The sequence below is a fragment of the Nothobranchius furzeri genome, chromosome 12 (assembly GCF_043380555.1).
Source record: "Nothobranchius furzeri strain GRZ-AD chromosome 12, NfurGRZ-RIMD1, whole genome shotgun sequence".
NCBI lineage: Eukaryota > Metazoa > Chordata > Actinopteri > Cyprinodontiformes > Nothobranchiidae > Nothobranchius > Nothobranchius furzeri.
The window spans coordinates 50,865,681-50,890,192 of NC_091752.1; the positions used below are offsets into that span (position 1 = coordinate 50,865,681).

Sequence of the window (24,512 nt, forward strand, 5' to 3'; positions counted from 1 at the left end):
CAGACAGAAGGGAGGGACCAATTGGGCCCTATTTATAAAAAAGGGTGACAAAAGACGTGAGATGAAAAGCTGGCAAGTGGAAAACATGGAGGATTACGATGCCGAGGGAAAAACCAAAGTGCTCGAGGACTGGACTGGATCCTGTGCTCCACTGGCCTGCGACTAATCTGTGTCAATGTCAACACAGAGCCTTTCCTAAACAGCTCTGCCTCTGAGAGGTGGGACTGCCTCTCACACGGGCGCACACGTGCCCAGCTAGTTCTGGAGAGGAGCACACGCGATGACATTAGGCTCATAACAGCCATCTGAGCCACTGGTGGGTCATACGGGTCATTAATACCTGCTTGTCATAATACATTTAACTTTGTGTTTAATGTTGGTCTCTAGTAAGACACAATATGGTCACCCTGAGCAACAGGCGAATAAATGAAAAAAATAAACAAGGGATAAGGTTTTTCTGCAAGGGGAGAGTGTCATCTAAGTTTTTAATTTATGTTTTTATGTTTTTTATGTAAGACTATTGTTGCGCTCTTCTGAAGTTGGGTTCTGCAAAAGGTTTATGAAAGATTAATGTCTTACCTGTCATAGATAGCTGACTTTAATGAGGAGAAAAAGAAACAGCTAGTCAGCGAGAGCCCATGGCCAAGTCTAATAGTGTGTCTAATGGTACAATATCTGAGAATTTTACAGTGAAACAACTACTAAACAGTCTAATGTCTCAATCTTGTTGGACGGTGAGCCCGCAGAGTTGCGTAGTCTGCACAAGCTAAACCCTGATTTATACTTTTCTGTCAGTTCCGCAAGGGAGAGACACACACGCACTGATGTTTTGCTCGCGAACCTCTCCATCACCGGGGGAGTGTTGCAAAGCAGTTCCCCGTCAACACAACAGGGGGCGTAGCACCTTTCTGTGGTATCGTACCACCATTTCACTCATGTAATCCTCGGTCCAGGAAGCGGGATCCTGACCAATCACAAGCTTGCGGTCTTCATCACTTTTAACAGATGTTTAAAAATATGAGAATGTCTCCGTAATCCTCCGTGAGCCTGTTGGAGAGTCCTAGCACCGATGCATAATAGCGTTGCGTGCCTCCGCACCAACGCAGACGGAGAAGTATAAATTAGGCTTTAAGGACAGTTTTGCCTTTGGACTTCTCCGTCTCCTGGGAGAGTTGCAAAGCATGTCCCCACCAGGACAACAGAGAGCATAGCGCTGTTCTGTGGTAGCGCTGTCATGTATCCGGTCCAAGATAGTGTTTACTTTTGCGTTTATACTGTGTTTTTTGTATTTAAGAAACTTTTTAACTTGAACAAACATGTCCTTCATTCTCCTCCACCTCTTCATGTGCTCGCTAGCTCCACCCCACATTTCCCGTCATTTCCAGGCGCAAATAAAAGGCTTGCTGCATATTTTTTCACTCCTCAAGTCATAGGTTAAGAAAACGTTTGTATTTTTAGTCATTCCGCAAGGTATTCTTTGGGCTGCCTTCTCTGTGCCTGCCGCTAGACATCTTCAGCTCTCTTTATGTTTTTGAGGGCGGTGTTGATGACAGCCGAGTCCTGACCAATCACAAGCTTGTGTTCTCCGGATTGTTGGACGGATGTTTAGAAAAGAGAGCTCGACTTCATCCGTCCTTGCGAGCCTGCTGGAGAGCCTTTGAAAGGACGAATAATGGCGTTGCGTGCATCCGTCCCGACGCAGACGGAGGCTTTAGGCTTAACACTCAGCCAAGTACAAATGCAGCGGCAGTATTTCTAATCTAACATCAGCCAGCAATACGCAGCAGTGATTTGTAAATATCTTAAGCCAGTAAACAGGAGTGGCCCAGAAGTTATCTCTTGTGCCCCTAAGAAGCCTCTGCATCTTTTGTTTCACTATAAAATAGGTAAAGAAATCTAGAGGCTAAAATTGTGCTAGCAATGCTAATGGTGAATTAGAAAAAATTGTAGGCTCTAAAAAAGCTACCTTTCAATTACCAGCATCTCGATATTACAAAAATGTATCTACTTAGCTACTTATTGTGTGTGACTCGTCATCTAGAATCTTCTAGCGCTGAGTCGTAACTGGTAACAGCCATGAAACTCACAGAACGGAAGTGAGAAAGTGACTGTTTTTAAAATGGGCTGCAGTACCCATATTTGACCATAGGATGTCATTCTTACTTCGTTCTTTCAGAATTGCAGTTCTGCAACTGTTATTGTATGAATGCCATCAGTTTCACATTATTGAAATTAAAAAGGTATTCCGATCAAAAGTGCTCCAGACTGCACTGTTACAGCTAGGTGCTATTAGTGATTAATAACAACCAAAAAAATAAAACGTAGAAATAACCATGAGATATAAAACTGAAGGCAATAAAGCAGCGTTCACATAAACCACCGATATTTAGCATTTTTGTAGCTGTTTTATCCTCATTTGTTGTTAGCTATGTAGCTGTTATCTTGTGATTCTGGCCAGAGCTAACCCATGTTTCTCCAAACTGAGGTATTTTACAAAATGTCAAATGTTATTGTTTTCTTCACAATCTCTTCACATAAGCGTTAGTTCAGTACATACGAAATATCTGTTCAGGTCCTGATTTTTTCAACCAAAACCCTACAATTGAATTTTATCCCAAGTTAACTTTTCTCATCATTGTTGCCATTTTAATTTTCAGACTCATCAGTTGAGAAGAAAATGTTGTAAATCTGGTTCGGCCTGTGTGTTTTAGGTGCTGGCTTGGTTTGAGGAAGGTGAAGAAACGGTCACTGCCTTCGTCGAGCCCTTCGTCATCCTCCTCATCCTTGTTGCAAATGCCATCGTCGGGGTGTGGCAGGTTGGTGAGCATGCACTCAAACACACATGCACCAAGAGGAACAAGGACACGTGCACGCTGTGTTTTACACACTCCTAAATAGACCCTCGGACACAGAAACAGTCACGCACAATAAATCACTAACACTGGTGACCTGTTTGAACCTTGTGTCCTTTTGGCGAGCACACACTCCTACCAGAGCTGCAGCAGGACCTTCAAGTTCAGAAAAAGTCAGAATGAAGAGAATGACGTCAGCGTGAGAGAAAAAGGTCAAAGGTTAACTCAACAAAGGAGGGAGGGAAGATTTGATAAAGGTTTTAAATGTCCTGTCTTCACAGCTCACAGCACAAGTACAGGGCTATTAACAGTGACCTGCTGTGTGTGTGTGTGTGTGTGTGTGTGTGTGTGTGTGTGTGTGTGTGTGTGTGTGTGTGTGTGTGTGTGTGTGTGTGTGTGTGTGTGTGTGTGTGTACATCCACCAGTCAGTCATTTGGAAAATATGCACAAGGATTCACACATGGAGCGTATGGAGAAAAGAGGGAGGGCAGCTGGCATAAGTCAGGCTTTACACTTTGCCAGAGGTTATGTTTGTGTGTGTGTGTGTGTGTGTGTGTGTGTGTGTGTGTGTGTGTGTGTGTGTGTGTGTGTGTGTGTGTGTGTGTGTGTGTGTGTGTGTGTGTGTGTGTGTGTGTGTGTGTGTGTGTGTCTTTGAAGAAACCACTGACTGACCTGAACTTCATTGTGAAGGACTTTGTTGCCCATCTGGTTCAGTCTGAGGCACTTCTTACTGCCGTGAACTCTCCAATGTGCTTGACAGTACTTGTAGCACCACTTCACAATAAAAACCTGTTCAATGTGTTGTGTATATTGTACCCAGCTCAACGTAGCATTACAAAATTGATTTAAAGGCACAGATAAAGGTGAGAAATTAACTAGAAGGCATTAAATGGTAAATACTGTGAATTATTTTTTCTTAAGGTATAATAGTTCTATCTTTATCTGTCTATCTATGCCTGCGGCTCTGACGAGGGCATAGGCCACCAATCAGCTCCTTCCAAGCATCTCGGTTCTGCGCTAGTCTCTCCAGCTGTCCCCATGTCATTCCAATCTGCTTGACATCTGCCTCCACATCACGGCCCCATTAATTTCTAGGCCTAGAAATAATAGTTCAATGGTCATTAAAAACATGTTCATAAAGTTCTTTGCACAAAATCACTCTCACATACATTTCAGCAATTTTTTTCTCATCAGTTTCAGTATCTTCCAGAATGAGTCGTTTCTGAGCTCTGTCACTTTAAAGAGCAAGTTCACTGAGAAACTGTTGTTTTCTTGTTAGTTTGGAAATACGATCGGTCACTCTGAGTTTTCACATGCAGTCTTCTTCCCCTATTTATTTAATTCGCTGCCAATAGAACGTAGACGGGGGAAACGTTCGGGTAAGAAAAAGTCACATAGATCTACAACACATTGTAAAGAAGCATTCATGGACTCACCCGTCTTGGTTCACAACGAGGAAGACTGTTGTTGATTTAGCATCCAGGAAAGAGCAGAGAATATTTCGGCTAGTAGAAGCTAACCATTCCACCACACAGCAGAACTCGTTCAGGCTTGAGTTATTTGTAGAGATAAAACATCAATGCTGCAAATAAAACGGAGTCAGTAAAAAAGTTGTGTTGCCTCAACCAATCAGAGGCAAGATGTCTGACTACAATTTCTGCAGTCTTCAGCTCACCTCTCTTTTGGCTCACTTCTACTTCCTGAAACAGGAGCACGAGAGCTTTTTCCCCACTTAGATCCCACTCATAAGGCATTTGTTTATACTTGAGGCCACTGCAAATGTGTTGAAAAAATTTGTGAACCTGGTCTTTAAGAAAACAAGCTGGAACTTTCCACGCCCACCCCTCCCCCACTCAGGTAGCTGAGAAGCTCCAAAATCCAGAAAGGGTTCGGAGTAGAGCCGCTGCTCCTCCAACAGCAGCTCTCTTTTGCACACAAGAGGTGGTTCTATTCTATTTTACCTGTTTGTGATGTCACAGACAGTGGCTTTTTGAAACAGCTTGTTTTAGGCCCATAATTCCTAAAACTGAGAAACTGAAAAACTGAAAAAAACTTTTTTTTTTCACATTTGAAGTGTTTATAAAGGCAGTAGAGACACACACTGCAACACAAAATGACCAAAAAGTATACAGAAAACAGCAGGTAAATGTAAAAGTAACATTAAAACTCAACATGATAAAAACCAGGTTTTTTAAGTTGCGTGATATGGTTGAAAAAATAAATTTTAAAGAGCTAAAAGATATAGAAAATGGTATCCTAGATTTAAAGTTCATCTTGTTTTATTCTAGGTTTGTAAACCAACACAGTTCATGCTAATACTGCTCTACTGTAATAAAATAATGCATTAATGCATCACGGGAAATAAAAAAATTAAACAATGCAAACAACTTTGTATGAAACTAGGTCAATCCAAGCATTAGTATTGGTTTTTCATCATCTTTCTCTAAAATGTAAGCATAACTTTTTAAGATTGCATATTTATGTTGAATTTGACCAAAACATGTCTGTTTCAATCTTTGCAACAGGAGCGAAATGCAGAGAGCGCCATCGAGGCTCTGAAAGAGTACGAACCTGAGATGGGAAAAGTTTACCGGGCGGACAGGAAGAGCGTGCAGAGGATCAAAGCCAGAGAGATTGTTCCTGGGGATGTGGTGGAGGTTTCTGGTGAGAAAGACCCGTTTAATCCATTACAAACAGAAATTGGAAATTGGAAATTTGTCCCAGTTAGCCTCAATAGTATGACACGAAATCTGAATGCATGAGAAATTTAGGACAAATTTTACCTGCTTTGATGCACAATCATAAGCATCAAGGCACATTTTCAGTAAGTCCAAGGACTTTAATTTCAAATGATATTACAGAAAAATATCAGGAATTTGCTATCCTATTCTGCAGAGCAATAAGATCAGCAGTCCTGATGATGAAGATGAAAGAACTGTATTCAGAGCTACAAGATCATGTAGGAGTCGAGCAGAAAAACTAGAAGCTTGTTAAACAGAAAAATCCTTCAGAAATCCAAAATGCAAAAACTCTGGCGAGGTGAGACAAGGGGAGGGGGAGCATGAGAGGAAGGTAGGCTAACAGACAAAGAAACAGGAAAAGATTATCTATAAAAGACAACCAAAGTGGAAATTATGAAGATGATAAAAAGCTGAATGTGAAACCAGAAAAAATTTCAGAAAATGTGTGAGGGTGGTGGCCGATGATCGACACCCATCACACTCTGTGCCGATGTAGCTTCGAGTTAACTGGGCTAACCAAAGCTAACAGAGTTAGACGGGTGCTTTTAGCCAGAAAACTGCGGTTGAGCGACTCTGTTACCATCTGCCTTCGAGGCTGTAACCCTTTAAATGTGGGGCAGAGGCTGAGGCCTTTCTTGGAGCAAGCCACTAATGCTGATCTGCAATCAAAAGGACACGCCCCTAATAATTCACAATTTAAACTTTATTTACATCTAAAGACATGAATAACAAAACATTCACCCTTGACCTATTTAACCTAAAATGTGTTCTTTGTACCAGGCGGTGAACATGTTAATTCCTGCTGTGCAGTTGGCCTTTATACCATGGATGCACCGATATGAAATTTTGGGCTGATACCGATATTGCTGGATTATATATGTATATATATATATATATATATATATATATATATATATATATATATATATATATATATGAGTTCCTGACGGGCACAACACGCAGGGAGCACATTATGTTTATGTTTATTTATTTGGCAGACACTTTTATCCAAAGCGGCTTACAATTTATAACCTATAGGGCATGTTGTGATCTGTGGGGGAAACCGGAGTACCCGGAGGAAACCCACGCATGCATGGGGAGAACACGCAACTCCACGCAGAAAGGCCGCAGCCGAGTTTCGAACCTGCGACCTTCATGCTGCGAGGCACAGTGCTAACCACTGCGCCACCATGCAGCCCTCCGGTACTGCAAACTCTACATTGGTTCCCTGTGCACTTCAGGGTGAAATTCAAAGTGTTAACTTTGGTGTTTTAAGTTCTTCAGGGAATTGCTCCTCTGTACCTGGAGAGACTTTTGAACAGGCATGCTCCATCAAGAGCTCTCCATTCAGATGAATGAAAATTGTTGGTGGTTCCGTGTTCCCTGTGTAGGTCACAGGGGATCCTGCATTCTCAGTGTTGGCTCCGAGGCTGTGGAATGAATTGCCTTGAACCATGCACCAGTCACCCTCTTTACTGATTTTTAAGTCCCGTCTGAAGATGCGTGTCAAAGTTATGGCTTTCCAACAGCAGACGTCATAGCGTTGCCTTTTTATACTTTTTATACTGTTTTTATATGTGCTTCTTATTGCTTATTGTATTATTCAGCACCTTGGGCTTCCGATAAGGTTGTGGAAGGGGTTAGAAGATAACATATATATGTATATATATATTATTGTAAACACATTTGTTTATACTTCTGACATGATTACCATCACTGTAACATGACTAAACCATTACACATAATCCCCCCCCCCCCCTCCCCCATACAGATACACAAACAGTTTACTTATTGGACACCAGCCGATACCGATGCCAATACATCGAGCATCCCCTGCTTTTTTACAAGGGAGTCAATGGGGAAATTTCTCTGTTTTACAGCCAGAGCCTAGTAGACGCAATTTTTGTCATTTCTATATCGGCTTCACTTTTGGCAGGAAGAGGATCCCTCTTGACCAGAACTAATGAGAACCGGGGAATGATACTGATCGTTTTCAAATTAAATCTCTTGAGGAAGGTGGCGTGGTTTAAACAAGTTATTTGTAACATCAACGAAAATGATTTTGTCACCCCGGTTGAAAATATCTGAATCCAAACACACCACTGATGACTCATTGCCCCTAATAAACAGTGGAGGCCTTTAGAGCTGACCCATTAACAAGGTTGACACCTGTATTTACATTTTTAAACCCCTTTATTAGCTGATTAACTTGGGTGTTAAAAATGAATAAATTTTTTTTCTTTTTTTAAGTGTTTTCCTGTCAGTCTAAGTGAGTCCGTGGGTTATGTTCATGAGAACTGGCACCATCCTTTTAAGGCAATCACAGGGGGAGAGGGGTGGAGAGTGCACCTTCTACGAGTGAAAAAAAAAACACATGGAGCCTGGCTTTGGAGGCACTAATCGACTCGGTCCTGTCTCTCCACGTCCACCTGTTCTTTTCATTTCATGATGTCCCCAAGGTCTCCCTCCTCTCTCCTGCTCTCAATGCGGGATCAGCTTTCTACAACAACACCATCCAGCCAGAGTGCTAAAACCAGTCAATCAACCCTGTGGCCCTTCATCCTCCATTCAGCTGTAAAGCTGCTGTCGCGTTGTTATGATCTGTAAAGCTGCAAAATAAATAGATCAAATCAAAAGCAGTCCATATGGTTTAGGAGAATAAAGTCTTTCCTTTTGTGCCTTTTGTCTGTGCGTGATAGTTGGTGACAAAGTACCGGCTGACATCAGGATCATCTCTATCAAGTCTACCACTCTTCGTGTGGACCAGTCCATTCTCACAGGTGTGTTTAATCACAGATATGTGTGTTTTTGGTGTGTCCCCTCCCCTGATTCTTCGCCTGTCTTTGCATCTGTAGGGGAGTCCGTCAGCGTGATCAAGCACACTGATGCAGTTCCAGACCCACGTGCCGTCAACCAGGACAAGAAGAACATGCTGTTCTCTGTGAGTTTTATCACCATCCTATGAATCCCGGCAGCAATCGGCTGCCTTGAAGATGTTAATAAGATAAACACTGTTTTCCCAAGTGAAAAAACATCAACATATCGCAGATGATTCACCTGAGAACAGATTTGTTTCATAGTTGTTTGACCAGCTTCCTGACCGCTGAATATCGCTTCGGTATCTCCTGATCAGGGAACCAACATTGCCGCTGGTAAAGCCATCGGCATTGCCGTTGCAACCGGAGTCTCCACTGAGATCGGGAAGATCCGTGACCAGATGGCAGCGACCGAGCAGGAGAGGACCCCTCTGCAACAGAAACTGGATGAGTTTGGAGAACAGCTTTCTAAAGTAAGTGGAGGTGAACACAAAAAATGCTGAGGCCTTGAATGCACAATGCCAGACATTTATGAATTTATATTTTCTCTTAAATTGTTTTTACGTTTAGATAAGGCTGCAGAAAGACTGCTGTTGGGTCAATGGGTCACAGTAATTTGCATTGTTGCACCAGTTAATTTCCTATGTCCCATTTGTTTAGTGGAGAGAGTGGGACCTATACCATTTTACTGCAACCTGCCACCAGGGGGTGCATGTTTTATTGTGGTTTGAGTCAATAACCCAAAAACTGAGCTTCTAACTATTTCTATTTTTCTGTCAAAATCAGCTTTTTCTTTGGGATGAGGGGTGCAAACACAGTAGAAAAATAACAACATTCCCCCCAAATTTTGAAAAGAATGAACAAATCCTGAGAGTACCGGTTTTATGTTTTTAGTTTTTTCATTTCTTTGGCACGAGTAATCTGACCAGTCAGACAAAACCAGACATTTCAGAGTTCTGACATGAATGTTAAAACAGCAGCAATACAAGAAGAATACTGTGTTGTTTTCAGTCATGAAAACATTAATCCTAAAACAAAACTTCAGAACCTGGAGATGATCCAAAATAAATCCAAACTGGGAGCCATATCTGTGACGTTCTCCTGCAGGTCATCTCTCTCATTTGTGTGGCCGTGTGGATAATCAACATTGGCCACTTCAATGACCCTGTCCATGGGGGCTCCTGGATCCGTGGGGCCATCTACTATTTCAAAATTGCTGTGGCTTTGGCAGTGGCTGCCATCCCTGAAGGTAAACCCCAGAGATTAATTTACGGGCACACAGAGTTTTCTGATTGTGTTTGGATCTTGTCGGTTAGGGTTCGGGTTATTTTGACCAGGGTCCTCATTTATAAAGTTTGCACACAAAACGGGGTCTGAAAACTGCATCAGTGGCTTTCCACGCAAACTTTGAGATTTTGGAAAAATGTGTAGCAACCTTAAGCAGATGGTAACATTGTGAATTTAAAGAGCAAGTCACCCCCTACCAGAGTATTACTCCACTCCCACTTCCTGTTTGAAAAATGCAACAAATGCTGTTGCCTGGCAGACCAAGGGGGCGGAGCTGCTAACAAATACACACACACACACACACACACACACACACACACACACACACAGGCTCACAACGACATTGTGACGTCATATGGTACCAGCTAACGTTCTAGGGTACCTCTTAGCCAACAGCGATGACAGATTTAAATTCAAAAGCAGTGCAGATTTTTTACCTGACGACAGCACAGCACTGACAGTTTTGGGCAGAAAATTAAAATTTTAACTAAAATGCACTTAAGTGCAAAACTATTGACTACACGTGTCAGCAGCACGATTAGACACGCATTTATATAGTTTATCAGAAAAAAAGTTGATTTGGGGGTGACTTGCTCTTCAAGCCACATTTACACACACACACAGTTCACTTGTACGTCTTCAAATGACTTTTATACTTTGGAATGAACTTCGTTTATTCTTTCTTAGTATTGAAAAAATAGGATGGATGGACTTACTTATACTTATTTGTGCATTGATTGCTTTACACGCAACTGTGAATCAGTTGTAAATCAAACAATAAATTAAAAAGTTCTACACCCCAGAGAACCAGACACCAGTGCACCTGGTGCACTGTCAGGTTTCCTGCTTGTTCCAGCTGGCCTGTTGGCCAACAGGTGGGCTGATATTTTTTTTTATATGATGACAAATATGTTATTTCCTGTCTTAAGAGCCTTGGGTTACATTAAATATTCTCATGTATTGTTACACTTAGATGTGGACTACCTCAGTCATCTCTGAGCACTATAATGCAGCCATTTTGGATGACATCAACGATTATTGCCATCTTCCACTTTGCCTCCATCTGACCACTTTTTAAAATGTTTTTCTTATGTCTGCCATGATCACTCAACGGCCCCACGTTTCCATACCTACATTACGCACAAGCGCCTTGATTTCAGTCTTAGTTGCCATGGAAGTGAAATATTAGTAAACAGCCGACTTATTTAAATGCAGAGTATTCATAAATTGCTATGTTTTGACCATCCATCATTTTCTTCCGCTTATCCGGAGTCGGGTCACGGGGGCAGTAGCCTAAGTCGAGAGGCCTAGACTTCTCTCTCCCCAGCCACTTGGGCTAGCTCTCCTGCAGGTATCCCAAGGCGTTTCCTGGCCAGGTGAGAGACATAGTCCCTCCAACGTGTCCTGGGTCTACCTTTAGGCCTCCTCCCGGTTGGACGTGCCTGGAAAACCTCACCAGGAGGCGTCCAGGAGGCATCCTGACCAGATGCCCGAGCCACCTCAACTGGCTCCTCTCGATGTGGAGGAGCAGCAAATCTACTCCGAGCCCCTCCTGATGACTGAGCTTCTCACCCTGTCTCTAAGGGAGAGCCCAGCCTCTCTGCAGAGAAAACTAATTTTGGCTGCTTGTATCCGCTATCTCGTTCTTTTGGTCACTACCCAAAGCTCGTGACCATAGGTGAGGGTAGGAACGTAGATCGACCGGTAAATCGAGAGCTTCCCCTTCTGACTCAGCTCTCTCTTCACCACGACAGTTTTTGACCATTTACGTCAAAAAGAGGGTGTGTAGAAGATGGGATATGATTAAAAACACCTGAGTACTGTTTTATAGTTCAGAAAACTCGTTTGCGTGAGTACATTGTTTTTGTTGATTTTAGGTAAAGTTTTAGTAAGGATACTCTCCTACTAATATTCTCCGAATAGAGCTATTTTTAATGACCTGTCATGATGATTTTCTAAAATCTTAGAAGATTTTAAGATTAGTGTAACAAGATTAGTTATGTCACCTGTTGTCTTGTCGTGCTCAGTTAGTTCGACCCAAAGGGCAGCAAAGTTTCCCGTGCTGTGTTCTGCTTCCGTCAGGCCTGCCTGCTGTGATCACCACCTGTCTGGCTCTGGGAACGCGTCGCATGGCCAAGAAGAACGCCATCGTCAGAAGCCTTCCTTCTGTAGAGACTCTGGGCTGCACCTCTGTTATCTGCTCCGACAAGACTGGCACACTCACCACCAACCAGATGTGTGTCACCAAGGTTGGTTTTGACCACAAATATTGCATCAAAACCTAAGTCAGTAGAAACTTGAGCAAACTTGCTTAAACTCGCTTGTCTCCAGATGTTCATCATTGATAAAGTTGAAGGGGACAGTGTGACCCTTGCGCAGTTTGACATTTCAGGCTCAAAGTACACCCCCGAAGGAGAAGTGTAAGTGGTACATCAAAATCCATTACAAGCTTGTTTATGACCTGTTACAAATGTTCAAGTTGAGAAACATTTTTGTAACTTTTCAAACCAGCACAAGGAATGGTGGACACGTGAAGTGTGGGCAGTATGATGGGTTGGTTGAGCTGGCAACCATCTGTGCTCTGTGCAATGACTCATCTCTGGACTACAACGAGGTCAGCAGAGCTTTCACAGCTTTTATATATGGATGACACTTTACATGCAGCCAACTGCTGTGAAATGAATACCTGTGCCTCTTTTTTTCTCTTTCCACGCTGCAGTCCAAAGGTATATATGAGAAAGTGGGTGAGGCTACAGAGACAGCCTTGTGCTGCTTGGTGGAAAAGATGAACGTGTTCAACACTGAAGTGCGGGGTCTGTCGAAGGTGGAAAGAGCAAACACTTGCTGTTCTGTAAGTCCTAAAAAGATCTTATGAAGCAGGAAATTAGTTAATCTACAAAAGAATTATTTGAAAATAAATAAATACATTTCCATCTTTTTGAAGGATTACCACACCTGGATCACTGATGACCCTTACCACCATTTTTCTATTTTTCAAATATAAATGTCACTTTCTGATAGATAATAATATTATTATTACCAGAAGTGGTATTAAGCAGAAATCTCGAACTTTTTTTCCCCAAATGGCACCCTCTAGAGGTGGAAAAATTTATTGCACCTTAAGCCCCTCTCCTACTTCCGTGATTACGCCTCCCGTTCATGAACGTGCGCTTCTACTCGGGCAACAGAGCCACGACACATTGATATACAATTATTATTCTCACGTTGTTGTTTATTTATATATATTTTTTCTTTTTTTTAAGACTTATTTATCCATAAGAGATTTTGCCAACTCAGCATCTGTAAACACACTCACGCTCTGTGATTGACATCTGCATGTAAGCGAGTGTTGGTGGTACAGGAGTTAAGTGCTTGCCCCGTAATCAGAAGGTTTCGAACCCCGCTCAGTCTGTCGCTGTCGTTGTGTACTTGGGCAAGACACTTAATCCACTTTGCCTGCTGGTGGTGGTCGGAGGGACCGGTGGCGCCAGTGCTCGGCAGCCTCGCCTCTGCCAGTGCACCCCAGGGCAGCTGTGGCTACACCGTAGCTCATCCCCACCAGTGTGTGAATGTGTGTGTGAATGGGTGAATGACTGATTGTGTTGTAAAGTGCCTTGGGGGGTTCCAGAACTCTAGAAGGCGCCATGTCAAATACAGGCCATTTACCATACCATAACGCTATGGGCTAATGCTCGGGCTCTATGGGGTGAGGCAGTACAGGGTAAGGCTTACTTTTACAGATTTATAAAAAATCAATAATATAATTCTGGCCTAGAAATCTAGACCAACTGTAGAAAAAATATTTTTACATACATAGGATGGCTTGCCAGGCTAACATAATTCCTGAAAGGGGACAATTCTGGATTGCAGCATTATGGAGCCCATTATTGTTTTATAGCACCTGCTCGTCACTTGACAGCAAAAAGAGAAAATAATTGGTGAATTCCATGAAGAGTCTTTGTTGTTGTTTTTTTTTACTGATGTTAGCTATGTTAGTGACCCACACAGCTACCTCCCACATGCCCTCTTCTCACTTTCTATCAGGTGATCAAACAGCTGATGAGGAAGGAGTTTACCCTGGAGTTCTCCAGAGACAGGAAATCCATGTCGGTCTACTGCTCACCAGCCAAGTCAGCCAAAGCTCCCGTGGGGAATAAGATGTTTGTTAAAGTGAGTCTTTGACACAAAATGTGAAGAGAGCCTAAATGTATTTTAAAAATTGGGGAATATTTATATTCAGACAGTGTTTCAACTGCCTGTCCAGTCACTGGGTACAACTGAAATCACAGACCATAAAAATTTACATTTTGAGATGCCGCCAAGGTTTTTACTGACTCCTTTCATTAAAAAAAGAAAAACAAACACTGAATCTGGTCTGTTGTGTCTACCAATTATCTGGAATAACTTTGCAGATTCCCACATTTGAAAATATCACCAGTCAGATAGAATCTTGCTACATTTTTCACTGAATTATCTTAAGTTCTTTGAAATTAGACACGTAGTCAGAAAAAACCTGATGTGATTACGCCCTAAAATGTTTTGTTTGCATGTGTGATTTTGGGTAGAATGCCTTCTCCAGGTCAGGGACGAGGTCCTGTCCCAAGGGAGGAGTTTAAGTATCTCGGGGTCTTGTTCACAAGTGAGGGAAAAATGGAGTAGGTGGATTGGTGCTGCGTCTGCAGTGATGCGGGCGTTGTACCGATCTGTTGTTGGGAAGAGAGAGCTGAGCCAGAAGGCGAAGCTCTCGATTTATCGGTCGATCTACGCTCCAACCCTTACCTATGGTCACGAGCTTTGGGTGATGACCGAAATAATGAGATCACGGACACAAGCAGTCGAAATTTGTCTTCTCCGCAGGGTGGCTGGGCTTTCCCTTGGAGATAGGGTGAGAAGCTCAGTCATCAAGAAGGGGCTCAGAGTAGATCTGCTGCTCCTCCACGTCAAGAGGAGCCAATTTAGGTGGCTCGGGCATCTGGTTAGGATGCCTCCTGGACGCCTCTCTGGTGAGGTTTTCTGGGCACCCAAGGGAAGGCCCATGACACGCTGCAGGGACTGTGTTTCTTGGCCGGCCAGGGAACGCCTTAGGATTCCCCCTGAGGAGCTGTTCCAAGTGGCTGGGGAGAGGGAAGTCTTAGGCTGCTGCCCCTGTGACCTGACCCTGGATCAGCGAAGGAAAATGGATGGATGGATGGATGGATGGATGTACAGACAGAAGGACAGACGGAAGCACGGGCAGATGGATGGATGGAATGTGTGACTTTGTACCTACAGTTAGAAAAGTTGCATGAGACCAATTCACTGCTTGCTTGCACACCAAAGGATTCAGTGCAGATCAGACAAAACAGTGTGATATTTTCTCACAATTTTGCTTCTTTGGCACATTGCCAACATTTAGTCTAAAGAGGTATGTGCTGCACTGTTTATAAGCCTCTACGGGAATGAAAGTCAAATTTTATATTTCTGTTTGTAGGAGTGTTATGCACACAAACTTAATAAGTGTAAAACCAACTTCAATGATTGTCTTCACTGTGTCGTCAGGGTGCTCCAGAAGGTGTGATCGATCGATGTGCTTATGTTCGCGTGGGAACCAATCGTGTGCAGCTCACTAGCTCAGTCAAAGACCAAATCCTGTCAGTCATCAAGGAGTGGGGCACTGGTAGGGACACACTCCGCTGTTTGGCACTTGCCACTCGTGACACTCCTCCAAAAAAAGAAGACATGAACCTGGAAGATTCCACCAAGTTTGCAGAATATGAGGTTGGTAAACTAAAGCACATGACAGATTTGTGCCCCTCCTATTTGAACATGTTTTCTTTCATGTTCCCAGATGGACTTGACCTTTGTCGGCTGTGTTGGCATGCTTGACCCTCCTCGTAAGGAAGTCATGAGCTCCATCGAGTTGTGCAAGGCTGCCGGTATTCGTGTCATCATGATCACTGGTCAGCTTGTATCTTTGACCCCCATTGACCCAATCACACACAAACGGAAACAACTAAACCTTCCTTTCTGGTCCTCTTTTCAAGGCGACAACAAAGGTACGGCTGTAGCCATCTGTAGACGCATTGGAATCTTCTCTGAGGAAGAGGATGTCACCGGCAAGGCCTTCACCGGTCGGGAATTTGATGACCTTGCGCCATTTGACCAGAAGAATGCAGTCCGAAAGGCTTGCTGCTTTGCTAGAGTGGAGCCATCCCACAAGTCTAAGATCGTTGAGTTCCTGCAGGGCTTTGATGAGATAACAGCGATGGTGAGATTTATAGAAGATTTTTGATTAAACTTCTCAGGCAAATCCACTCACTCTTTCTGTTGTCCATCTACCTTTCACCTAGACCGGTGATGGAGTGAACGATGCCCCTGCCTTAAAGAAAGCGGAGATTGGCATCGCCATGGGCTCTGGCACTGCCGTTGCCAAGTCTGCCTCTGAGATGGTCCTGGCTGATGATAACTTCTCTTCCATTGTGTCCGCTGTTGAGGAGGGCAGAGCCATCTACAACAACATGAAGCAGTTCATCCGCTACCTCATCTCCTCCAATGTAGGCGAGGTTGTTTGGTGAGTACACGTCACTTTAAAACTTCATAAGGAAAGGTCACGAGAAAAAAACTCAAGGCATTTATTAAACCTTTTTCACTCCTTCAGTATATTCCTGACCGCTGCCCTGGGTTTGCCAGAGGCTCTGATACCAGTTCAGCTTCTTTGGGTTAACCTTGTGACTGATGGTCTGCCTGCCACTGCACTCGGCTTCAATCCTCCTGACCTGGACATCATGGGCAAAGCTCCCCGCTCCCCAAAAGAGCCCCTCATCTCCGGCTGGCTCTTCTTCAGATATCTAGCCATTGGAGGTAGGTCCTTAACATTTACTTTGTTTGATCCCTTACATTAGAAATGATTATCCTTGTAAAGTCTGGAATTAACCAATCACTGAATTGCTTCACCTGTTATTTGGTTTGATGTTAACTAGGAAATAAAATCCTCTAGTTGTTAATAACAATCTACTCAAAAAAGATTTCCAGTGGTAAATGTTTAACTCTTAAAGTGAAACAAAGACATTTTCATCACAACGGCATCTCTAATTGGTACGTGCCACAGAAATCCATAGAGATTAATGCGTTTGCAACTGAGTCGTATAATAGAAATATAAGTTTAGCAACTCAAAAACAGAAGCAATTTACTGGGATTTTCGGTACCTTTCGGTGACATTGTTGCATCACAGCTGGAAGGTTGCAGGTTCGAATCCCAGCTGGAGCCTTTCTGAATGAAGTTTGCATGTTCTCCTCGTGCACGTGTGGCTTTACTTTGGGTGCTCCAACTTCCTTCCACGGACCAAAACATGCATGCAATATTGATTGGAGATTAATGTATCTCTAGGTGAGCGTGATTGATTGGTCACTGTTTACGTCTCTCTGATGGACTGGAGATGTCAAGGGTGTCCACTGCCTCTTGCCTGGTGTCTGGAGTTAGGCAACAGCTCCCTGCGACTCTACAGAGGAATAAGTTGTTAAAATAATAGATCCATTCATTTTCAGCCACTTATCCGGAGTCGGGTTGCGAGGCAGTAGCCCAAGCCAAGACGCCCAGACGTCCCTTTCCCCAGCCACTTGGGCGAGCTCTTCCGGGGGAATCCCAAGGCGCTCCCTGGCTAGCCGGGAGACATAGTCCCTCCAGCATGTCCTGGGTATTCTCTTGGGTCTCCTCCCAGTTGGACGTGCCCGGAAAACCTCACCAGGGAGACGTCAAGAAGGCATCCTGACCAGATGCCCGAGCCACCTCAACTGGCTCCTCTCAATGTGGAAGAGCAGCGGGTCTACTCCGAGACCCTCCCGGATGATCGAGCTTCTCACTCTATCTCTAAGGAAGAGCCCAGCCACCCTGTGGAGAAAATTCATTTTGGCCGCTTGTATCCACGATCTCGTTCTTTCGGTCACCACCCAAAACTCGTGACCACAGGTGAGGGTAGGAACGTAGATCGACCGGTAAATCGAGAGCTTTGCCTTCCGGCTCAGCTCTCTCTTCACCACGACAGATCGGTACAGTGCTTACATCACTGCAGACCCAGCACCAATCCACCTATCAATCTCACGCTCCATTTTTCCCTCACTCGTGAACAAGACCACAAGATACTTAAACTCCTCCATTTGAGGCAGGACCTCGTCCCTGACCTGGAGGAGGCATTCTACCTTTTTCTGATTTAAGACCATGGTCTCGGATTTAGAGAATTTTTTGGTCTTAAATCGGAAAAGGTCAGATAATAGAAAGGTGCATTAAGGTTTATTCAGTCTGCCTTGTGTCCCCCTGTCAGCTCTCCATAAAAGGCGTAGAAATAAAGCTCTGCAATTGGCTCAGACTGTCCCTGTGTCTCTATGTTTCAACCTTTAGAGCATAAACCTGCATTAAAAGAGTTGGACATGAAACACCAAATGCAAGCACTCCCAATGTTTTTTCAGGAATACTCTGGTGCTATTCAATAGGAACGTTGTTGCTATAGTTGCACCTACTAGGAATTTTGCACCAAATCAAAATGTTTTTTTTAACTGTTATTGATGTTTTTTTATTTTATTTTGCCATCTTTATTTGGACATTTGTGTGGGTTTTGTGTAGAAAGCTCACTTCTGATGCCTTTACTTACAGGTTATGTTGGTGCTGCAACAGTGGCAGCAGCTGCTTGGTGGTTTCTGTACTGTGATGAGGGCCCAGAGGTCACCTTCTACCAACTGGTTAGTCATTCATTGATTCAACAACATTCAGAAAGAGGCTGCCAGCAGAACCTATTTGAAGTATCTTCCAACTTTTTCTCTTTCTGTCAGTCTCACTTTATGCAATGCAGTGAGGAGAATGAGGACTTTGCTAGCGTCCACTGTGACGTGTTTGAGTCTGCTCCCCCGATGACCATGGCTCTGTCTGTGCTGGTCACCATAGAGATGTGCAATGCTCTAAACAGGTAGAACTTTGCTCTGGACCAACGTACCACAGTGGTTAAAGTGCTTGGCTGCTCAAGAAAGCTATGGGAAAAGGAAAAATGTTTTTTTAAATCTTTCATTTCGGTCTGAAACCTGTTATTGGTGGAGGCTTTTAGATCATTTTTTTTTAATCTCCCATCGACATTTACTGTGTACTGGACAAATAATGTTCATAGGTTTGAGTTGTAAGTTTTTGATATATAAAATGGGAGGTTCCCACCACCGCCATTTTGACCATGTCACATGTCTCGTCATGACCAGACAATCCAAAAATGGGGAAAAAGGCAGAACAGGTTTGGAACAAATGAACCAATGTAGCTACTAGCTAACTTTGCTAACACAAGAAGCTAGGAAGGGGCTCCAGGGTAGCCCACCTGCACAGCCGCCTGGCTTCCGTGCAAGGCTGTAGTCAAGCTGGTCGCCTGTGGAGATCTAATACGAACCAGGATTGTTAAATTACAAGCAGAGCCTCAGACCGCTTCAGTCGTAGCTGGGTGCCGTGATCTTTTACGTCAGCTCAAGCTCTACGTTTGGAGATCAGCGGAACATTAGTGTAATGCTAATAAATAGTGTGTTGGGTTATGTAAATTGCTTTAAGAGCTTAATATATTATTAACACAACTTGTGACCAATAAGCTGTGATGCTCTTTAAATATAGAATATCACCTTGCCTGGTCTTTTCTGTTTTTAGTCAGAAGATTCTAGGATTCTTTATTCATTAGGGGATTGTACACACTTCATTTTGATTCAAGAAACAGTCAGGTTCATAAAAATAAGAATTTATATTACAAACAATTAAAACTTGACAAATTGTTCAAACTATTATTTACTGTAAGTGGATGCGAACTAAAGGGTGGTGTCTGGAACGTATGTGTAAATGTAATGGTAAATGGTAAATGGCCTGTATTTGATATAGCGCCTTCTAGAGGTCTTGAAACCCCCCAAGGCGCTTTACAACACAATCAGTCATTCACCCATTCACACTAACACTCACACACTGGTGGGGATGAGCTACAATGTAGCCACAGCTGCCCTGGGGCGCACTGACAGAGGCGAGGCTGCCGAGCACTGGCGCCACCGGTCCCTCCGACCATGTAATGTAGTCAGAATCTCCGTATCTCAGAGAGCTGAGTTCTGGGTATAAAAGAATTTGGTTGGCAAATAAGCTAAGTTGTTTCTTATTAAAAACATCAAGACGCAATCTATCTGAAGTGTCTACCTCACCCGTTCTGGAGACCCCCGTCTGGATCCGAGACGTCAGGAGGAGTGACGACCCCAAGCACGAGATGGGTAGAGAAACCTTAGTGTGGCCAGGTCGGTCCTGAGATGTCTCCGGGTCACAACGACTGCTGAAACTAGTTGCGTCTTAAAAATAACTCTGAAGGAGTTTTGCGTCAACTTTGCTCTGCAGGTACTATCTTGTTGCATCAGCTGGAAGCAAACTTGCCGGCGTGGCAAAGATTGCTTGTTGGTTAAAGAGCGTTGGGCGGCCGTCCCAACGGTCTCTAGAACTCTCGAGCTGTTCAAACTGAACTGAACTGGTGGAAAAACCAGAGCAATCTAGTTTGAACATATTGATGTTATGAATAGGCAGCCAACCGAAAGTTGACAAGTTTGAGGGTTATTACCAAGAATCTCAGAAACACACGCCCACTTTGATTCGGGGACTCTGAACTGGGCAAAAGGCTAACCATGTGTCATGCGTTTAACTTAACTTTACTTTGTCCTTGTGTGAGTGCAAATGGTGATGACCTCATCAAGTAAACATGCTAAACATATATCATTAAGCACAGATTAATTAAACATTTCATTGTTTTATAATTATTATAAGTAGCAATAAACACACGTTTATTTAATGATTATCTTTCATTTCAAAAATCTTCTTATTCTTCTGATCTGTGAATCAAAGAGTTTATTTAATGAGTTCCTCTGTAAAGGGACCTTGATAGGAGAGAATGTTATTGTTTATCTTTTATTATCTCTGTCAGGGCGTCAGGCTCTGAGTCCAGTTGGTGTGAGGAAGGCAGGCTCTGATTTAAAGGGACTGCGTGCAGACTTTCGGTCTCCTGTGAGGGAGAATATTGTAGGTTGGAGTTGTAGCCAGGGGTAAGTTGACCTGGCTGTAGATCTGACCTGTGGGTCTCAAAATCAGTCCATTTCATGATATTACATTAGCTACATGCTAAGCCAAAGCTAACAAGAGTTTTTCCGGCGTTTTTAGCAAGAAAAACGCAGTAGAGTGACTCCAAAGTGAAGGTACCTCAGGTCTGCTTAGTAACAAAATCAAAAATAGATAAGCTAACCGAGAATATCGGGCTTTGCTTGTCCACCGTGGTCAAAAACCTGCGAGTCCGCCATTGTCACCGCCCCAGGCTCCATGTCGCGCTCCCGGCCGGAGACGGGAGGGTCGACTTGGCTAATGGCGCTGTGTTGACACGGTGCAAATACAATTTTGCTTAGTGATAAAAATGAAACAGAGATTTCTTGGACGATCTCTTAGCACAGTCAATACCACAGATTCCCTTCTTTGTCCAAATAATTCCAAGATTAACTTCCAAACATGAACACACAGAGGACACAGCTAAAGTTCAGAGTCAAAATGGCCATACACCTATTAACGTGAGCCCCAGGCTGAGGCTTTCACCGGTGCTAGCCTCTGGCGCTAGCTCTGACATAGCTCTGATGCTCATGCCACCTGGCAATCAAATCTAATAATTCAAAATTTCAAGCATTTAATTACACCTAAATGAAAGAGTTACAAAATAGTCACGCCCCTCGGAGTTGTCATTAATTGTAAACTAAATCTATTAAACCTATATGTTTTTTTAAACCAGGCTGTAAACATGTTCATTTCTGCTATAAAATTGGCATTTTTAACATGGGAGTAAATGGGGATTTGCTCACTTCTGGTGCCAGCCCCCAGTGGATGAGGGTGGAACTGCAATTTTTGCCACTTCAGTGTTAGCTTCATAAAATTCCCAGGATTGTGGGAGGCTGTATTCTCCACAGTATATTTATAGCTATACTGCATGAAAAAAATATTTTAAGCTAATTTCTATTCCAAATGTGATATTGCTGCATTAACACACACACACACACACACACACACACACACACACACACACACACACACACTGGTTACCAGCCCTCCAGGACTGGAATTGAATACCCCTAACCTAAACCCTCACATCCCTGAGCTCTAAAGCAGGCTGTTTGGGCTAAGGTGGAAATTCTAGTATTTATATTTCAACTTTAAACAGTGGCATAAAACATTAGTCATCCTTTTGTAATGATTTGCTACAGGAATATTTCCTGTTGCACATCTATATTTTCACATGCTAGATCTCACTCTGCACTAATGAGCTCCTGTCTGGCCCCATGTTCCCATCAGCCTGTCTGAGAACCAGTCCCTGGTGCGGATGCCCCCCTGGAGCAATGGCTGGCTGATGGGTGCCATGACCCTCTCCATGTCCCTTCACTTCATGATCATCTACGTTGACCCCCTGCCCGTGAGTCTAACATAAAACCCTCACATGAACTTCAACGATCATATAACAGATTCGCAATTTCCAGCTGGAACTGGTGTCTAACATTAGTTTTATTTTTCCGTGCAGCTGATTTTCAAGCTCACCCATTTGAATGTGGAGCAGTGGATGATGGTGCTGAAACTTTCCTTCCCCGTTATTCTTCTTGATGAGCTTCTCAAATTTGTGGCTCGCACATATCTGGAGGGTGAGTGCACAAACTTTTTGTTTCATAGTTTTTATGTTGCGACAGGCTTACTTTTGTAAAGTATGTTTTCAGTTAGTGCCTGCAGCTAGGGCTCACAATGGAAATGTTTATTGGCTTACCTACGGTAAATAGCTCTTTGAATGACCTCAGTTTGAAGGGATAGATTAATTCTGACTAGATTGATAAGCTAGCGACTAGTCTGAGTGGGACCAAAGGGCACATCTACAATTTCAATTCAGTTCAGTTTATTTCTATAGCGCCAAATCACAAGAGTCGTCTCAAGCTAGCCTAGTGAACTAGACCAAATTCTTGCTTTGCAAAGTTTGGTCTAGGCATGCTCCATTGGAACCTCCGCAGCTCCTACCAGGACTCTGGCTAGCCAATCACAGCTCTCTAGAGGGGTTTCAAACACATAAAGAGCTGTGATTGGTCCATAATGGTGGGCCAATCATAGTGCTCTATCTGCTTAGTGAACAAATCACAGAGCTTTATCCGCTTTGTGGGCCAATCAGGGCACTCTACAGGTGCTGGCCAGTAAATTAGAATATCATCAAAAGGTTGAAAATATTTCAGTAATTCCATTCAAAACGTGAAACTTGTACATTATATTCATGCAATGCACACAGACCAATGTATTTCCAATGTTCATTACATTTAAATTTGATATTCATAAGTGACAACTAATGAAAACTCCAAATTTGGTATCTCAAAAAATTAGAATATTCTGAAAAGGCTGAATATAGAAGACACCTGCTGCCACTCTAATCAGCTGATTTACTCAAAACACCTGCAAAGGCCTTTAAAAGGTCCCTCAGTCTTGTTTTGAAGGCACCACAATCATGGGGAAGACTTCTGACTTAACAGCTGTCCAAAAGACAATCATTGACACCTTGCACAAGGAGGGCAAGACACAAAAGGTGATTGCTAAAGAAGCTGGCTGTTCGCAGAGCTCTGTGTCCAAGCACATTAACAGACAGGCGAAGGGACGGAAAAAATGTGGTAGAAAAAAGTGTACAAGCTCTAGGGATAACCGCACCCTGCAGAGAATTGTGACGACAAACCCATTCAAAAATGTGGGGGAGATCCACAAAGAGTGGACTGCAGCTGGAGTCAGCGCTTCAAGAACCACCACGAGGAGACTCATGAAAGACATGGGATTCAGGTGTCGCATTCCGTGTGTCAAGCCACTCTTGAACATGAAACAGCGCAAGAAGCGTCTCGCCTGGGCCAAGGACAAAAAGGACTGGACTGATGCTGAGTGGTCCAAAGTTATGTTTTCTGATGAAAGCAAGTTCTGCATTTCCTTTGGAAATCAAGGACCCAGAGTCTGGAGGAAGAGCGGAGAAGCACAGAATCCACGTTGCATGAGGTCCAGTGTAAAGTTTCCACCGTCAGTGATGGTGTGGGGTGCCATGTCATCTGCCGGTGTTGGCCCACTCTGTTTCCTGAGGTCCAGGGTCAATGCAGCCGTCTACCAGGAAGTTTTAGAGCACTTCATGCTTCCTGCTGCTGACCAACTTTATGGGGATGCAGACTTCACCTTTCAACAGGACTTGGCACCTGCACACAGTGCCAAAACCACCAGCACCTGGTTCAAGGACCATGGTATCCCTGTCCTTGATTGGCCAGCAAACTCGCCTGACCTTAACCCCATAGAAAATCTATGGGGTATTGTGAAGCGGAGGATGCAATACGCTAGACCCAACAATGCAGAGGAGCTGAAGACGACTATCAGAGCAACCTGGGCTCTCATAACACCTGAGCAGTGCCACAGACTGATCGAGTCCATGCCACGCCGCATTACTGCAGTTATTGAGGCAAAAGGAGCCCCGACTAAGTATTGAGTGCTATACATGCACATTCTTTTCATGTTCATTCTTTTCAGTTGGCCAACATTAGAGAAACAAACATTTTTTCATTGGCCTTTAGAATATTCTAATTTTCTGAGATACCAGATTTGATGTTTTCATTGGTTGTCACTTATGAATATCAAAATTAAATGTCATAAACATCGGAAATACATTGGTCTGTGTGCATTGCATGAATATAATGTACAAGTTTCACGTTTTGAATGGAATTACTGAAATATTTTCAACCTTTTGATGATATTCTAATTTACTGGCCAGCAC

The 24,512-nt window shown here is 43.4% G+C and overlaps 1 protein-coding gene across 1 annotated transcript in view; it reads left to right on the forward strand.

Moving 5' to 3' along the window:
* Nucleotides 1–24,512, forward strand: part of atp2a1 (ATPase sarcoplasmic/endoplasmic reticulum Ca2+ transporting 1) — a 33,659-nt gene that overhangs the window by 5,802 nt on the left and 3,345 nt on the right. The window contains exons 5-24 of the mRNA XM_015945943.3: nucleotides 2,712–2,816; nucleotides 5,378–5,516; nucleotides 8,293–8,373; nucleotides 8,449–8,534; nucleotides 8,727–8,882; nucleotides 9,517–9,658; nucleotides 11,779–11,945; nucleotides 12,028–12,116; nucleotides 12,208–12,310; nucleotides 12,416–12,547; nucleotides 13,741–13,866; nucleotides 15,235–15,453; nucleotides 15,524–15,635; nucleotides 15,720–15,943; nucleotides 16,026–16,246; nucleotides 16,334–16,536; nucleotides 18,323–18,408; nucleotides 18,499–18,632; nucleotides 22,043–22,160; nucleotides 22,266–22,383. Coding sequence (XP_015801429.3) covers nucleotides 2,712–2,816; nucleotides 5,378–5,516; nucleotides 8,293–8,373; nucleotides 8,449–8,534; nucleotides 8,727–8,882; nucleotides 9,517–9,658; nucleotides 11,779–11,945; nucleotides 12,028–12,116; nucleotides 12,208–12,310; nucleotides 12,416–12,547; nucleotides 13,741–13,866; nucleotides 15,235–15,453; nucleotides 15,524–15,635; nucleotides 15,720–15,943; nucleotides 16,026–16,246; nucleotides 16,334–16,536; nucleotides 18,323–18,408; nucleotides 18,499–18,632; nucleotides 22,043–22,160; nucleotides 22,266–22,383 — 2,761 coding nt within the window. The remainder of the gene's footprint in view (nucleotides 1–2,711; nucleotides 2,817–5,377; nucleotides 5,517–8,292; nucleotides 8,374–8,448; nucleotides 8,535–8,726; nucleotides 8,883–9,516; nucleotides 9,659–11,778; nucleotides 11,946–12,027; nucleotides 12,117–12,207; nucleotides 12,311–12,415; nucleotides 12,548–13,740; nucleotides 13,867–15,234; nucleotides 15,454–15,523; nucleotides 15,636–15,719; nucleotides 15,944–16,025; nucleotides 16,247–16,333; nucleotides 16,537–18,322; nucleotides 18,409–18,498; nucleotides 18,633–22,042; nucleotides 22,161–22,265; nucleotides 22,384–24,512) is intronic.